This window comes from Talpa europaea, assembly GCF_964194135.1.
Source record: "Talpa europaea genome assembly, chromosome: 5".
NCBI lineage: Eukaryota > Metazoa > Chordata > Mammalia > Eulipotyphla > Talpidae > Talpa > Talpa europaea.
The window spans coordinates 104,099,039-104,117,575 of NC_140071.1; the positions used below are offsets into that span (position 1 = coordinate 104,099,039).

The 18,537-nt window shown below is 34.2% G+C and overlaps 1 protein-coding gene across 1 annotated transcript; it reads left to right on the top strand.

The window, feature by feature from the left end:
• Positions 1–3,623: 3,623 nt before the first annotated feature.
• On the top strand, positions 3,624–13,568 carry LOC311170923 (sulfotransferase 1E1-like; the record flags this gene model as incomplete). The annotated part of the gene is made up of 7 exons (XM_084233420.1): positions 3,624–3,771; positions 5,942–6,064; positions 6,825–6,922; positions 7,362–7,488; positions 9,458–9,552; positions 11,259–11,439; positions 13,456–13,568. 7 exons carry the CDS (start codon positions 3,624–3,626, stop codon positions 13,566–13,568), a joined length of 885 nt encoding a protein of 294 aa, XP_084089546.1.
• Between the last annotated feature and the right edge of the window lie 4,969 nt (positions 13,569–18,537).

Consider the following 18,537-nt stretch of genomic DNA (forward strand, 5'->3'; position numbering starts at 1 on the left):
ATTCAGAATCCTTGCTCCCTTCATGCTTCCTCCTTGTCATTTTCTTCTCTCCTCTCATTCCTCCAGCAAGTTTATTCTTTTGAATTTAAACCTCATCCATTTTATTATTCATCAGTCAGTGAGTAAGGGACTCTCCCTTTCCAAGTTCTCTTGTGTTATACTCCAAACACTGCTCCTCCTCTTCCTTTTCACTTGTTTTCCACCCCTTTCCCAAACCGATTACTACTGCAAATATAGCAATTTAATTATGAGCCAAGAGTGAAAAATAATACCACAGGCTCTCTAGATCTCTGTATGAATGATTGTGTAGCTAAATGCACTCACATATATGTGTCTATCTCTGTATCACTTTATTGCATCATGGCTTTCAGAAAGCCAACCCCATGGATTAGTCTCCTCCTACTTCTAGCATTAAGAATAAAAGCTCCAAGAAACACTCCAAATGCAGATGTGGTTCTCATATTTTTTGCAGGTTAAAATCTGAGTGAAGATTTGAGGAAAACTATACTACATCACCCAATTTCTTTCACAGGATCAACTGCACAGGTAGTATTTTTATTATTATTATTAATATTAATATTTCAATTTCAGCTATTGGAAATAAATAATGCAAATTGCATATCACAAAACTGTTAATAAAGGAAATATAGAGGATAAAGTATCATACTTTATTAACTTAATGTAAAGTATTTAAAGTTTTAAAATCATATGTCAACATCTTGCATTTATAGTGTTTTGCTATTTAAAGTGTTTCAACATAAAACTACAGTGTCATAATCACCCTGTAAGTCCTGCAAGGTGGACATGAGCTCTATTTTATTGATGAGGAAACAAAGCAAGCGGGTAGAAATAGCTAGAGTGGAAAATGACTTTTTTTTTCTTTTTTTAATTTTTTTTTAAAGATTTATTTATTTATTCAAGCACTGGGTGCAGTCAAAAGCGGGGAAGGGTGAGAGAATTCACCAGAGCCAGAGCGGGGAGCAGAACAGACAGACTGACGAAATACACTGCTGAGGGGAGCAGCAGGCGGAAGGAGAGGTCTGACATGCCATGTGGGACCCTCACCTGGCAGCCGGGGATCAAACTGGCGCTGCAGAGGCTGCGGGCAGCTTCGCAGCCCAGTGCTCAACCTCTGTGCCACCGGGTGTTTACTACTGTGAAATAGGTCAGAAGTCTGTTACTAACAGGGGTCTTGCAAATATTGCTACTTTAAGTGAGAGACATCAGATAAATACAACAGAAATCCATGTATCTGCTGTACCACTGACACGCAAATCATTAGCAGTATAATAGTTATTTAGTCTAGGAGTCCTTCATACAAGCTAGAGATACCAGAGAGATTTGTTCGAACAATTAAATTTACTGAATATCTTTGAGTACCTACCATGATGTAGTGTTGAGACTTGCAATAGAATGAGGTATAAAAGCAAGGTATTCCTTGCTATCAATCACTTTACCCAAATGCAGGCAAGTCTGAAATGACGAGGACTAAGTAAGCACCGTGCATTCATACTCATCATCCTAGCATTTAACAATGTTCCTGGGAAGGAGATAGGTACTCCCACAGTATTGCTGGATGAAAGGCAAATTTGGGGATATGAGAGAAGAGGATAGGAAAAGGGAAAAAGAAAAAAGAGGAAGGAAAGGTGAAACAAAAAAGAAAAAATAGTCTGGATTCAATTCAACAGATGAATCACAGTTTTAACTATTTTGTTGGTGTTTCTGGATAGCAGGAACCTAGTACTGTTATAATGAAACTGAAAAATTCCAACGGAAATATTTCTTTTGAAGAAAAGGAGAGCAACTACAGGGTGATTTCATGTATTTTGATATGAAATAACTTGCCAAGAGAAGTTGAAAAACAAAGAAGCTTTATCATATTGCAATTAGTTTACTGAGACCAAAATCGACCATTGATAATGGAGGGACTTCCAGAAGCTTGCCAACTGTCTAATTGTAAATCAATTGTTCCCATACCACTGTCAGCAAGTTTTGGCAAGCTTTGCAGGACACCAAGAAAGTTGTTCAAATAAATAAGAAAATCAATAAGCTGAACAAGTAGTAACTTTCATGACATTTTTCTAGTGAGAGATCTATTATCTCAGAGTGAGGAGATGGTTTTGGGAGCAAACTGACTTCTTATCAAAATGTCATAATTTGGATAAGATTACATCTGCCATACCTGACAGGGAAATTTTGAAAGAACTGAGTTTGCCTTGAAGGATTGGGATTCTTTTCCTTTTAAATAATCCATAGCTAATACTGTTCTGTGGTTTCTAAAGCCCTTCTCTGGTTAAAAATAAATAAATGAAAGTAAAATTATTTCATTGTGCCTCTCTGTCAATGTGCAATCTGAGACCAAAATGAAATGAATGTCACACCGGTTGGGCTAGAGAACTTTAGTGATGCAAAAAATGGGGAAAAAAAATCACACTAGACATTTTCAGATTATTAACTATAAGTTTCTCCAGATAATTATGTTTGTGAAATACATTCTAGGGGATTTTTGACAGAAAATATTTGTACTGCTTTGAACAGAGATATTTGCATGTAATGTATACTGTTACTGTGATTGAAGAGTGTCCGATTTCTCTATATTATCATATGGACTTGGAATAAGAGTAATATAAGATCATACAAATTAAGTATTTATAATTGAATAGACTTTTTTTTAAGATTTATTTTATTTATACAAGAGCTGGGGTACAGGTCAGAGGCACCAGAGGGTGAGCGAATTCACCAGAGACAGAGCAGGGAGCAGAACAGGTAGACTGATTGAAGACACTGCTGAGGGGAGCAACAGGTGAGGCGGGAGAGGTCAGCTGTGCCATGTGGGTTTCTCCCTGGCCGGCCGGGAATTGAACCTGCGCTGCAGGGGCTGCAGACAGCTTCTCAGTGCAGCACTCTACCAGCTGTGCCACTGGGGAGGCCCTGAATAGACTTTTTAATGCCCAATAACTACTTTACTAATCAAATGAGTGAGAAAAGTACAGGTAACAACAGACATCACAGAGGAATCTTCTGTATCCTCAAGAACCTGTGGCTTAGATTTATCTATTCCAATGTCATTAATTTCATCTTTTAAATCTACTCACCAAGCATTTAAATTCATTGAATGAAACATATTCAGTAACTAAAGAAACTCTGACTTTGATATCTGGCAATAGGTAGCAAACATTGCTATTGACCTTTATAGTTATTTAATATATCATAAATAAGCAAACTGGTTATTTGCCAAAATACTATATTTCAAAACTTCCTAGGTTTTTTTGTATGCCTGATAAATTTTGACATAAAAATTGAAGACTTTGTTGTTTTCCTTCATCGTGAAACTTATTATATATTAATATGGTAATATAAATGTTTTACACATTTTTGCAAAGTTTTGAACAATTTACTTTGTAGTTATTTATACTCTTATACTTTTATAGGTTAGATTTATCTCCTTAATAGGGTTAGAAACTCTTAGTGCATCACGATTTGTTACGCACTTCTTTTCTATGATTTTATTCTATTTACATAACACCTAAGAGAAGCTCAATATACAGAGCTGTTATTAATGTTAAAACATTTTAAAGTACACACAAAGTGGAAAATATGTTTTTTTTCAGTGTGCCACTCTAATGGATTCTTCCAAGTTTGATTATGATGAAAACTTTGGCAGAATTCAGGGAATTCTAATATATAAAGACTTTCTCAAATATTGGGATGATGTGGAGACATTCCAAGCAAGGCCAGATGACCTTGTCATTGCTACATATCCCAAATCCGGTAAGTCTCCTTGTTAACTCAGAGCTGCTTTTCACCTAGAAATGACATACTCACTTTGAAGGTAAATATTAAACTGTTCACTTTTTCTATACTCTTTATCCATATTAAAGAATGACTGATGTAGTAATTTTGATAAAGATATAGAAAAATGGGGTACTATACCTCCATTATGAGATTGTCATATGTACCTATAATTTAAATAGCATATTGACCCTGTGGACAATTTAAAAAATTATGAAGCATAGATAGATAAAGAAATACAACTAAAATTTAAAATGAATAACTGTGTTTACCTTACATCATTATTGTCTTTATTGTAAGTAAAAGCAATTTTCACAGATTTAACAACAATCTATTTTTTAGTTAACCAGATCTTCTATATTAATTTAATCACCAAACTCTAATTTTAAAGTAACCTCTTTCCCTGAGATGAGCTCAACTTATTAATCATAGTTATGAAGACTTACAATAATAGATATTTAGAAAGGTCTGATCCAGATTTGTCTATCTGGTTATTCCACTTAGCACTTAAATATGTAAAATACTAACTATATTTTTAAATACACTAACTCTAACACTGTTTTTCACCTTCTCTTCACTGTCTGGATGAATGTCAACATGATACCAGTCATATGAAGAAGAAACCAGAGAGCTTGTCGACATTCACTTCCTCTTGATTCTTCATCTCCCATATCCAATCAATGAAAAGTTTGTCTCACAGTCAGTCTTCATGGGTCTCTTGATTTCCCTTCATACTGATCTCCCACTCCATTCTTTTCTTTATGCTGTCACTGGAGGAATTCTTCCAAAACACAACCTGACCATCTTAGTCTCTTGCTTAATATATGTAAATATATTCCCCCAAATTTTAATATTCTTTTTAGTGTACACTACAAGATATTTAATGCACCCAAAATTTCATCCATAGTTTGTATCATCTACCCATCTTCTTTAGATAGACTCTTAATTTGGGCTTATGATAAATTTCTAGTTATTTTCTTCACTATACTATTAAATATGTGACCTTTGATAAAACAAAATTGACAGTTCCTCTGCCAGCTAGAACACTTTCATACCTTACACAACTAGTGAATATATGCTAATAATTTGTTAAGGTTAAGATTATTATCATGTCCTCTTGAAGGTTTTTTGTTATTGAAACATCACAGTAACAGCAGCACCTTAGTTAAATGTTCCCCTTTTACAATTCTTTATTATTATTATTTTTTAAAGATTTATTTATTTATACAAGAACCTGGGTACAGGCCAGATGTGGGGGAGGGTTAGAGGATTCACCAGAGACAGAGCGGGGAACAGAACAGGCAGACTGATGAAACACACTGCCGAGGAGAGCAGTGGGCAAGACAGGAGAGGTCTGCTGTGACATGTGGGTTGCTCCACAGCAGGCAGAGATTGAACTGCAGAGGCTGTGAACAGCTTCACAGCACTGTGCTCAACCACCTGCACCACCAGGGAGGTCCAATTCTTTAAATTCTTATGACTACTTATAACCTTAAGAAAAATAAATGTTATAATTATGTAACATTGTTTCTTATTAAGGGTCTTTGCCCATTGTAGGGGGAGGTCCAAATTTATTATTTTCTATGTCTTCTAAACTGGTACACAACTTGAGGTATAAGAAAGTTTTTAGTAAAGTTTGTGGTTGAAAGCATGCTTGAATGGATTATCAAGACTCCTTATTTTTTAGATGTAAGATCAACATTTATATTTATATATCAAATTTAAGTCCAATTTAGATCCAAAATTTTGTGAATCTGTAAAATGTCACAAATTTTAAAAATACATGAACATTTTAAATTAATTTCACTGAGATAACATGACTAATAATACTGTATATGATTTAGGGCACTAGGCTCAAACCTATTCAGATCTGTGTTACCATGCCACCAAAATATCCAGAGTCCTCCATTGGGTCCCATAATCATGAAAAAATTTGGATTCTAATCATAGTTGTGTCATACTACAATTACTATCTTTATTTACTTAGTATATTTTAGGGTACTATGAGATTAAAAACTAGAAGACATATTTCTTGAGTTCAGTGGCTATTTTGAAGCCTTTCAAATAATACTACATTAGTACCCTCCCACACTCCTGTGATCAGCCCTGCATGGTCAGTGGGAGATTTGGCTTTGTTTAATTTTTACAGGTACAACTTGGATTAGTGAAATTGTAGACATGATCTATAAAGAGGGTGATGTGGAAAAGTGCAAAGATGCCATTTTTAATCGAGTACCTTACCTGGAATGCAGAAAAGATGATATGCTAAATGGTAACGTTAAAGTTGATTTTTAAAACTATATACATATATTTTAAGTTGTAGATATAGATGGTGCAGGAAAAAAGGATTGTAAGCAAGGGTAGTATGGATATTATGTCATCTACATAGAAAGCATGTAAATGGAAATTTAAGCTTGTCAGAATTGATGCTATAGCAGGAATCTGTAATAGGGTCATTAGGGATAACTGATGAGTCTCCAGCATAGCTAGGAATATGTGAGCATTTATCTTTCTGTTGGCTGAATGTGATAATATTTTAATCATTAGGTAAATATTCATAAATTTTTCAAGGATATGTGCAAAAATATACAAATACTTTTGATGTTATGAAAAATTAGAAACAGCATGTTAGTCAACAAAATATTAAGTGATATTTACACTGTGAAATCAATAAAAATTTTAGAAAGCCATTTGTTTCTTGATATTGCAGTTTCAATATACTATATTTAGAAAAAAGGTAATTATAAGATAATAAAAATCACATCTGTGTATGGATGACTGAGTTTAAACATATAGATATATTTATATGAAAGGTTACTTAACAAAATGTTAGCAGTGATTTTTCCAAAGTGGTGAAATTTATTTTTATCTCATTTTGCTCTATAATTTCAGCTATCTAAACTTCTTTTGAGCATTTATTATTACAGTACAGTTTAAAATCTTAAAGTTATTTCTGTTTTAAAATATCTATAAAATCCAAATAAACATTTATTGTTTTGAAATTGTCTAACCTTTAATTTTTTAAAAATCAGGAGTAAAACAATTGAAACAGATGGCATCTCCTAGGATAGTGAAGACTCATTTGTTACCTGATCTTCTTCCAGTATCATTTTGGGAAAAGAACTGTAAGGTAATAAAACTCAGCTATTCTTAGAAATTCATCTAACTCAAAGATTTTAGAATGATCAAGTCAGTAACATCTGTCCAGCAACATTTACTCTGTCTCAGGTCCTTCTGATTCTGTTTAGATTCTTCAGTAATAAATTAGGGATAATAAACTATTGGTCAATTTATATCAATGGAACTTGTGATACTACAATAAGATGTTGTATGTGAAAATGACATAAAAATGAAAAGTGAAAAATAGCATTACAATGAACAACACTAAAAAAGATGCTGCTCCTTGTGATTATTAAAGGAGTTTTCTTATAATTTTACATGTTTTACACATTTTTTTGCAATGTTATGCATTATGGTTATATTTGAAAACATATAGGCTTTATTTTTAAATTTTGATGAGATTGTGTTTGAAAAATTCTGCCATTTAATATATAATTTTGTCCTGTTAGATGATCTATATTTGCCGGAATGCCAAGGATGTGGCTGTCTCTTATTACTACTTCTTTCTAATGGTACCCGCTCATCCAAATCCTGGAACTTTTTCAGAATTTGTGGAGAACTTTATGGAGGGCCATGGTAAGAAGAGCTTCTTTTTTTTTTTTTTTTTTAAAAAGTGCTGTGTCTTTTTTTTTAATATTTATTTATATATACAAGTACTGGGTACAGTCAGAAGCACGGGAGGGTGAGAGAATTCATGAGAGCCAGAGCCAGAGCGGGGAGCAGAGCAGGCAGAGGGACCGAAGCACACCGCTGAGGGGAGCAGCGGGCGGCAGGAGAGGTCTGCGCGCCATGTGGGACCCTCCTCCGGTGGCCGGGGAGCAGTCGGGGATCGAACCGGCGCCGCAGAGGCTGCGGGCAGCTTCGCAACCCAGCGCTCAACCGCTGCGCCACCAGGGAGGCCCTAAGAAGAGCTTCTTTACTTTGAAATCTAGAGGTAAATAATACAAAACAAATGGCATCTCTGAGCAAAATTTTCTGTTCGGTAATCTTCCTTGATCCTTAGTTAAGCACAGGAGTTAGAGAAGCCTTTGAATTAGACAGCAAGTATACAGCAGGGTTCCACATGTAGAGACAAAAGGACAGCATCTGGACATTGCAGTTCAATGCCTCAAAACAAGCAGAAGAATGTTGGAGGACTGGAGATCACATGTTTTGTTTTCTCTCTCTCTCTAAGACTGAGATTCGGTGTCCAATTCTCTTTCTTGTATCTTTTTGTTTGAAAACTATTTCACAGAATATCATTACAGCTCCTTGAATTAAGCAAAATGGAATAGAAAAGAGAGAATACCTATTCGTTTCCAAAGGAAATTTTGGGTCAGAATTCACAAAGACATTCAAATATCTACAAAATTCTTACTCATTCTAACTACTACACAGTTTGACTGTTTGAAATAAATTTATCATAGCCATAGAAGATAGTGAGCAGAAATTTGGGGAAGTTTTGCCTTTTTATTTAACTCCAGAATAAAACTGAATAAATAGATTTGAGGGAGAAAGTATTTGGGAAAGACACATATCAAGCAAAGAAGGCCATTATGACCCTGTAATAATAATTGTAAAGATAAATGATTGACTCAACAAAAGTAGGCCACATGTGCTGCTTGTTCCACACTTTGAAAACAATTTTGCTAAAACATGGCCTACAACATAGGCCTCAAGTTAACTAAGGCAGTGAAAGATAATGTTGTACCACTACAAAAGGATTAATTAAGATCACTATATAACATTATATATAACTCATTATATAATTATATAGCATTCTCTATAAAGAAAAATGCCAGATAGAGTTGAAGCCAGAAAATGTATGTAGTGACTTAATACAAAGCAGAATATTTTAACTCATCATTACTTTATTCTGTCAGCTTTTTATTGGGTGAAACACATGTATATGTATGAAAGAAGATAAAGAAAGATAAAGGAAAGACAACATTTGTTTATATCACATCAGTCCCCAAATCTCAAAGTGTTGTAGAATGAGAATAACAACAAAGGTTTCTAAGAAATCACCACTTATCATCTAAACTGCAAGTAAAATTATACAAATTACATAAAGTTATATATATATAAATTATATACATGAAATTGTATTTTAAAAGTATATAATTACTACCTTCAGTTGGCAAATCTAGTTTATAAATAGTAAATTTGAGACCTGTACTGAATTCTGATTATTAAGAATGTTGATAGTTCCACTATCTTACTTCCTTTTACTGGACACACACACACACATACACAGACACAAACCAGTTTAAAAAATTCTCTCATAAGTTCTGAATCAAATTTATGGGAGGGATACTTCAGTATTCTCTGTATCATAAACCATGTCCTACCATTAAAATTGAGAATATTTCTTTATGTAGATTATTCAACATAGTTTGCCTTTCTTGCTGCAGAGAAATTTGCATAAGAAGTGCAGCTGAACTCTAATTTTTATTCCACAATCATTTGTTTGTATTTATATGTTGCTACTATTGTTTGAACACTTATTTTCAAGTTGTATAAAGATGATACTATGTCCTTATATTGTTTTTATTTCTAATTTTAGTTCCTTATGGTTCCTGGTATAAACATACACAATCTTGGTGGGAAAAGAGAAATAATTCACAATTGCTTTTTCTCTTCTATGAAGACATGCAAGAGGTGAGAAACTGGAAACATATGTCAACTTATTCCATTATAAAATGTTAGCATTTGAGAGTTCTTTAATATAAAAATTTGCCTCCAAAAGCTACAACAATCAGCACAGATTTTAAAAATGATCTAAAAAATGAAAATCTTCTCTAAATCAATACATTAAAACCCAAATCTCAAATAATTAGTAAAGGTAAAACTTGAAAGAATATGAGTTCATATCACAAAACAAAACAACACATCCACACATATACAAGAAGGATCAACTGGCCTCCAAATAAATAAATATTGAAATAATTGACAAGGACTGAATATTAATGATACTTAATTTTTTAAAGAACTAATGTAAGACATTAGTTATTTCACAAAATTATTAGAGGTTGTTAAAATTAACAAGCCAGAGATGAAAAAAGCAAAAATAAATTATTATTTCTAAAATAATAAAAATTAGAAAGTTAAGACATTTTAAATTATAGCTACAACATGATTAAATAGTGAAATAGTGAAGTAGAAGATAGAGCAGAGGGAATTGCATTAAATGTACAACCATGAGATAAATAGAATACTTGCAAAATACTCTATCCTTGTAAGATAGAGTGATCATTTCCTACAATTCAACTCAAATGTCCAGAAGAAAAAAAAGAGTAAAGAGAATAGTGGAACAGTAATATGCAAATGTATGGTGACTTTGAAATAGCCTCAGAATTTATTTTTTTCTCTAACTTCTTTAGTAAACAGTGTAATTCAAAACAGAAATCAGGGCTTCCCTGGTGGCATAGGGGTTAAATGCAGCACTATCAAGCTATTACCAGTCTCTACAGCAAGTTTGATCCCAACCCTGCCAGGGAGCAACCCACATGGCCCAGCAGACCTCTCCTGCCTCGCAAGCTGCTCCTCTCAGCAGTTTTTCAGTAGATCTGCCTGTTCTGCTCCTCAATCTCTGGTGAATCCTCTCACCCCTCACACCTCTGGCTTACACCCCAGTTCTTATATGCATAAATAAATAAATCTTAAAAAAAAAACAAAACAAAACAGAAATCACTATGAGATGCCATTCCACACCCACTTGACTAACAACAATTAAAAAGTCTTACATTAACAAATGTTATTCTGGTTGTGGGTTAATGAGAAATCACACAGTATTGATTGGAATGTAAACAGATACAAACACTATGGAAACAACTTGTTATCTAAAAAGAATAAACATATACATAACTTAAGACCCAGAAAACCACTAGTGGGTAGTACATATTCTTGAAAATTCTGGATTCTGTACATTGGGTAATATTTTTTGAGCATGAACTGTACATCAAAGACAGAAATAGGGTCTCCCCTGGTGGCACAGCAGTTGAGCACTGGGTTGCGAGGCTGCCTGCAACCTATGCAGCACCAGTTCGATCCCGGCCACCGGCAAGGGTCCATTACCTAATTTATTGTTCTAACGATCTTTGAAGTATCTTTATATATATATAAGAGATTTATATATATATATATGGGATATATATATATATATATCTCCTTTTTTGGTGAGGAAAATTATGTTTAGAGAAGTTAAGAACATACCTCTTCCCCAAGAAGTATTTTTCCTAGATAGAAGTCTAATTCCAGTATCACTGGGAAAAAGGGTTTTATTTCCTTTTCTCTTTTGAAAAATCAAAATAAGAACTTATTCAATTTTAGCCATTGAGACCTAAAAATATTTTTTTTCTCCCTAGGATGTTAGAAAAGAGGTGATAAAATTGATAAAATTTCTTGGAAAGACACCATCTGAGACACTGGTGGACAAGATTATACAACATACAACATTCCAGGAGATGAAGAAGAACCCATTTACTAATTACACATTACTACCAGGAGAATTATTCAATCAAAAAGTGCATTCCTTCATGAGAAAGGGTGAGAACGTTATTTACCTCTGTTGCTATAAGAAGTCATAAGTTGAAAGTAGATGGTCATAGGGAAATATCTATCGAGGTCTATTCATGCTTGTAGACCCAGCGTACCTGCTCGAAAGGTGCTTCACATTTGAGCACACTTTTTATTGAGCAGTTATTCTGCACAAGCATAAAACACTACTACTACTACTACTACTACTACTACTACTATTAAATTTCTATTTCTTGGTGGTTATTTTATATATGCAACATATTATATTAAGAATATCCATAGACACAGCAGCAGGAGAATCAGCATTAACATCACATGTTACTAGCTATCATTTACCTAGCCTATATGCCTTGGTGCTGTCTCATGAACATCATATATAAATGCATATAATATATATAAATGCATATTTAAATTCTAACCAAAAGCTAGGAGAAAACTTCTATTTCTGTCTCATTTTGAGGTAAAGAAACAAACTTAGAAAAATTAAACATCTTTTTATTGGCCAGGTGGCAAACATTTTTCAAGACTGAAAGGTAAATGTCCAAACTCATCAGATTGTATGCATTAAATATATTCAGTTCTTTGTATATCAATTGTGCTTCAACAAACCTGTTTTTTTAAAAAAAACACAACTATGCGGCAAAGTAGGAAATCAAATAAAAATGTTTAGAAAAAAAAATTAAATACAATGACATGAAATGTTGGTAGGATGAGGTTTGGCCTGATGAGATATAATCAGTTTATAAGTCCAAAGGCATTTAGAATATGCAGAGTAATGAGACATCTGGTCTTACTGATAGGTGAGGTAAAATCTGTGGTTTTTTCAGCAATGGAATAAAGTAAGGATCAGGGAATTTTTTAAGTAATAGGAATAACTATCTTGCCATTTGGCAAAAAGTGGGATCCTATGTAAAGAGGCTTAACATACAGATTATATTTTAATTATTTCTTCCTAAATTTTCTCAGTATCCTTTTTCAGCATATACACGTATATTTTTGAAGAAAACAAAACACTGAGTTTATAATAATTACCATGCTTATTAAGGGCTGTTTATTGTTACTCTCGCTGACCCTACCCAATTCTCAGTACAAACACTTTCCTGCTTATTTCTTTGGCTTTTCAGGACATTGCACTGGGACAGTTTAGCACTCTTTGAACTAAGGGCAAATGAATTATTAATTAATTTAAAATACAAGGATGATGTCCTTCTGTCAGAGAAAGGAAAAGAGAGGGTCTGCTGAGTTCTTGTAATAACCCAGGTGGGAAATGCTGAGGAACTTCGCCAGTAGGATATGTGAAAGCCTGATTATGAATAAAAATCTAAACATTGTGGTTGAGTGACAGCTTCCAAGCTTATATCTTGGAGAGAAAGTTTTGCCATTAACCAGATTATGGAAAAATACTGTGAAATAAATAGTACAATGAAAACTTTAAAATATAGAAATCAAAGCCATTTTACATAAAGTGGAAGAAAATCTGGAAGGAAATAGCAGCTTACAGTTACTTTGTTTTGTTTTCTAAAAAAATATGTGTATATTAGATAGAAAATGAATTTATTTTTGAACTAGTTGAACTTTAGACATTTCTCTGGAATCCCAGGGGCAATATCATGCTGCAGTAGAACACTAAGATAAGTCTTGATTTGAGTGTTATCAGCTTCAGATGATATTTCATATTTTGGAAACAAGTGAAACATGGATCTTATTTCAGGAACTACAACATTTGAGAAGAAATTGAAGAAAACCAGGTTAAGCAGCTTAAGAGGGAAGAGTCAGAGAGCAAAATTTCCTGTTTTTTTTTTTTTTAAAGTTCTTTGCAAGTTCAAATATAAGATTATGTTATACATATGGTACATTTTTTACATCTATATCATATATGATATGTATTTATTCCTACCATTGAGAATCACAAGAATACTACCATTGAGAATCACAAGTATTAGGTGTTAATGAATGTGATAAATATTAGCAAACTGTAATTTTGTTTTGAAGACATAATATTTGTTACTTTTTTTTTTGTTACAGGGATTTCGGGAGACTGGAAGAATCACTTTACAGTAGCCCTAAATGAGAAGTTTGATGTGCACTATGAACAGCAAATGAAGGGGTCTACATTGAAATTAAGAACTGAGATCTAAGAAGGTTCCCTATACACATCTGAGATTTCTTCAGTCTTCACTTTTCTTACTTGAAGATTTGTAGAAAGAGTCAGGTGAAGGATCACACACATTCATATGATATTGAGATCTGTGTATTAACAAAAAGCAAAAGGAATTTTTCCCTATCATCTTTTTAATTTTGCTCCCTTTTTCCTTGATTTGTTAAAAAAATTACACAAAACTAATCAATAAGAATGATGTAAGACACACATAAGTTCGAGTTGTCAGGGTTTATTAAAAATAACCAAGCATAGCAAATTCTTGAATTTTGTGATTGCTTTTTAAATAGCACATTTAGTATATACACATATATCTTATGCATACAAATGGAGAAAGAACTAAAAATACATCCATTTGGGGGCATAATTTTACCTGTTATTTTCTTCTGATTTTCTTATACCTTATGTAAAATGACTTAATTTGTAATTTCCCTTAATCGAAAGTAAATTTTTGGTCATAATGGCCATAATGGCACCTGATTTCCAGGTGCTTAGAAATAATCTCAATGATTATTATTGCAGCTTGAATATCTACAGCTAATTTGAAATATGTATGCTTTTATGTCCTATAAGCAATAAAATGAACATAAAGTTTACAAATTAAAGTTTTATTATTTATTTATTTATTAAGATTATTTATTTATATGAGCACTGGGTACAGTCAGAAGTGCAGGAGGGTGAGAGAATTCACCAGAGCCAGAGCAGGGAGCAGAATAGGCAGAAGGACCGAAGTACACCGCTGAGGGGAGCAGCGGGTGGCAGGAGAGGTCTGCGCGCCATGTGGGACACTCACCCAGTACCTGGGGATCGAACTAGTGCTGCAGAGGCTGCTGGGGGCTTCGCAGCCCAGCGCTCAACTGCTGCGCCACTGGGGAGGCCCCAAATTAAAGTTTTAATTAATTTTTATTCATTTTTAATAAATTCATTTAATACATTTTTAATTCATTTTTTATTGATGCACCATTGGATTACAAAACTGTGTATGATTTAGAACTATAGGATCACACCCTTAAGTGTACATTACCATACCACACCCACCACCAAAGCCCTGATAATCTCCCAGCTAATCTCCCAGCGTAGTCTATTGCATCCTCCTCCCACTTTGTCCTTCTCTCTTTCCCTCCCCATTTTGGAAAGAATGTGATATTTGCTATCAAAACAAGGTAAAACAAAATCGGACTGAACTTTTTTTTTTTAATTTAAAATTGCTTTGGCTAATGTTTCCTACAGTATTTGTTTTCTCCTGACTTTTCTCAGTATTACAGTGATCATAAATCAATGCTTCCTTTCTCTAAATCAGAAGACGCACAAGATCACAAAATATATTTTTAAAAGTTGTGTTATTTTATTCTGAGGTAACTTTGGTTTACGACCATGTCATGATGTCAGGGTATAGGTTCATATCTCTTCAAATGTATGTTAACATATCACACCTACCACTAAAGCACTCATAATCCATCACAGGCGTTGGTCTCTGGCCCCTTCATGTACCACCCTTAAGGTGCCCCCGTGTGGTAGCCTCAATTCTACCCCTAAATTTCAAGGGTTTGTTTTTTGTTGTTAGTTATTGTTGCCTCTTCCTTTGTTTTCTTTCTGAAAAGAGAGGTCTGCTGCTCCATGTGGGTAAACTTCCTGGCTGACTAGGGAATCGAACTCTTGCCGCTATAGCTGGTGATAGCTTGATAGCGCTGTGTCTTTAACCCCTGTGCCAGGGAGGCTGGAAAAGATAAGATCTTATTGTTTAACCCACTTAATTGTTGGTAGCCCCAGCAAACTCATGGACATCATATTTCACTTTCTTCCTAGAATGGGAAAGCCATGGGTAAATAGGAAGGCATGAGAACTATAAAGTGGTTATGGTAACAATATCTATTTCAGAGTGTTATTAAAACAAGCAAATAAGTTAAAACACATGCCATGTGCTTAGTAAAGTGCCCGGGACATAGTACTCAATACATCTTCCCTGTTCTTACCATTCTTTTCTCCTTGAGCAAACAGCATTCTTGAAAGCAAAATCAGAAGATGTTACATGCATTGATATTGTAATGATCTTGACTGATCCAGATGGTATATGCATTGATACTGTGATTATCTTGACTGATGGAAAAATGGGACCAATTATTGTAGAGGGATTAAGTTATGGATTGATATAAGTTATCAATAAAATCTACCACTTTTTTAAGAAGACAAACAAACACGCAAGGGCAGATAAAAACATGGCCTGTGGAGAGATGCTACATAAATCAAAATGACAGATAGTTCTAATAAGATGCCTCTGAGAAGTGGCATAAATATGGGCACCAAAGATGAGCCAATTGTCATGTCAATGGACTCCATGTTGGTGGTCATGGTCCTGAAGTCTTCTCCTGAGTTTGACGAGGCACCAGAGACTCTTGCCCAGAGAAGTGATGTCCATTCCTCTTATTTGCAGATGCATGGACTCCTGGAACTCTTGGACTGCATCCTGCCCACTCGGTATTGCCAGTTTCCTGAACTGTATGAAAAGGTTCTTTGCTAAGGGGCTTATTACTTTCCTCTCCTTTTACACATTTGTTCTATTTTCTTTAGTCCTTAAATTTGAACTAGGTTTTTCTCCTTATAGCTGAAAGGAAACTGATACAGTTTTTCAAGTAGATAATAACACAGACATTTGGAAGTAACAAAACATTAAAACATTTTAGTTGGTATGTTAAAGAATGATAATATAAAATAATTACATTTTCATATTTTGTGGAATGAGAGGTTTCAACTACACATTCTATTATTGTACCAATTAATAAACTCACAGACTTAAGTAATTCGACTTCATTCCTGAAGTCAGGCAGGGGAACACGAGGAGGGAAAGACTAGGACCACAGTATAAGTTTAAAAGGGGGCTTTATTGCGTTCCCGGGCGAACTTCACGGACCCAAGGTAGGGGTGGGGGAAGCCTCGCCTATTGTCAGGGGAAGGCAGGTTTTTATAGGATGGGAAGAGGGAAACTGGGCTTGCAGGTAAGGTGGAACAGTTGTTTTCTGATGGTATCAGCAGGTCCTCTTTCTGGCCCCTAAGTGGGCTTCCTCATTCTCGCCCTTAGGTGGGCTTCCTACCAGATGCATTTTCGCCCTAGTAACTCTGGTTCCCTCCAGGCCTTTCAATTCCCTTTTAGCTTCTACACAGAGAACATGCTCTTGCGTCTCTAACTTGCCCAAACAGATGTAGAAGTACATGAAATAACCTTTAAATGAAGTTTCTAATTGAAGCACTGGAGCCATAAAGCAGCAACTGTGTTGTACTGGCTTTTACGCTTGAAATCAGAAGCAAAGTAAAAGTGAAAGCAAGGAGTTTCTGCATAATGATCTGATCGCAGTTACATGAACTAAGCTTAATATATTTTTATTGGTTCCTGTTACATTATATACCACCACATGTGACAACAAGAAGCTTTCCCTTCAGCCTGTAATACCTAAAGTTCCAGCAGGCTTTTTACAGCTTAATAATTAACCCAATACAGCTTTATAGACTTCCGCTTTTTCTCTCCTGCTGAAGACAGACTAACGTGACTGACTGACTGAACAACATACAAAGTGAAACTTCCATTAACTAACTTCTGAAGAAATAAAATCTGAACCTTGGAAGACAGCACCTGGTAAGTGAATTCTTTGTCATTAAGATCTCCATATTTTATATAAACCTAAATTCAATGTTGAAGAAGTTAAAGAAGAATGAAAACATTAAATTTTCAAGTATGGATGTTTTATCATGAAAAGAGAAGTATTTGGCAATTGTTATGTCTAGACTCCTATTGCAAAGTCAAAGGATTATCTTTCATATTTAAAATTGTTTTGCACCCCTGGTGGTGCAAGGGGTTAAGCACAGCATAGCACTATGAAGCCATCCGTAGCTCGAGTTCAAACCGGGGCTGGCAAGGGAGCTACCCAGGCGCAGCAGACCTCTCCTGCCTTGCCCACTGCTCCCCTCAGCAGTGTATTTCAGTCAATCTACTTTTGAGATCATTAATTGCTTAATTTAGTAAGGAAATATTTACCATTATATTTTTACAAAAATTTAAGAACTTAATGCATTTAATCCAAATATCTCAAGTTAATTAAATTCTGGTAGTTCACATGAATTCTATTTAGGTTAATGTCTATGATTACCAATATAAGATTTTCTCAAAGATAAAGGTTTCATAGTTATTCTTTTTAAAAAATATATTTTCCTCAGACACATTAAAATTTATATATTTGAAATTTCTAAGCCAATATACTGAAAATGTGACAATTATGTGTTTAATTTTAATGGTTTATAGATTTATTAGCTATAAACATGAATACTAAAAAAGCCATACTAGACTTGATTGATTTATCTATTTAGACTTGAAAATCATTGCATACCCCAGTTAAAATAAGGTTAATATAGTTGAAACCTTAGACTAGCATAAGAGATTTTGACTACTCAATTGTGTTAGGTGACTCATTTAGTGTTTCATAATATCCTTAGTGTTTAAAGGGTGTTTTTCAATAACAATCAGATTCCTTGTTTTCCCTAAAATGTTAGAAAATCTGTATTTTTGTTCATTGCATATTAATGAAACTTCCTGTTATGTTCTGAAACTTGACAGAAATATCTGAGAGTTTGAAATTGTTTTCAAAATGAATAGGAAGGAGCTTTCAAAACAACCTTTATAAATTTCAAAATACTTTCAAAGACTGTTGAACCTGGAACTGATTTCAAAGGTAATAGAAAACAAGTTTCAAAAGTAACAAATTTGCAGTACACTTTCAAGGACCTGTGGCTAAGTAGATCCTAAGATGTTCCAGTCTAAGGAATGCAAGTGGGATATAGCAGCCAGCCAGCAACTTCAATGAAGAATTGACTTTTTTATCCTAACTTCAAAAAAACTCACACTATAGAAGTTATAGATGGGCAAGGAAGAAAAATATTTTGAAGAATAATGTACTCATTGG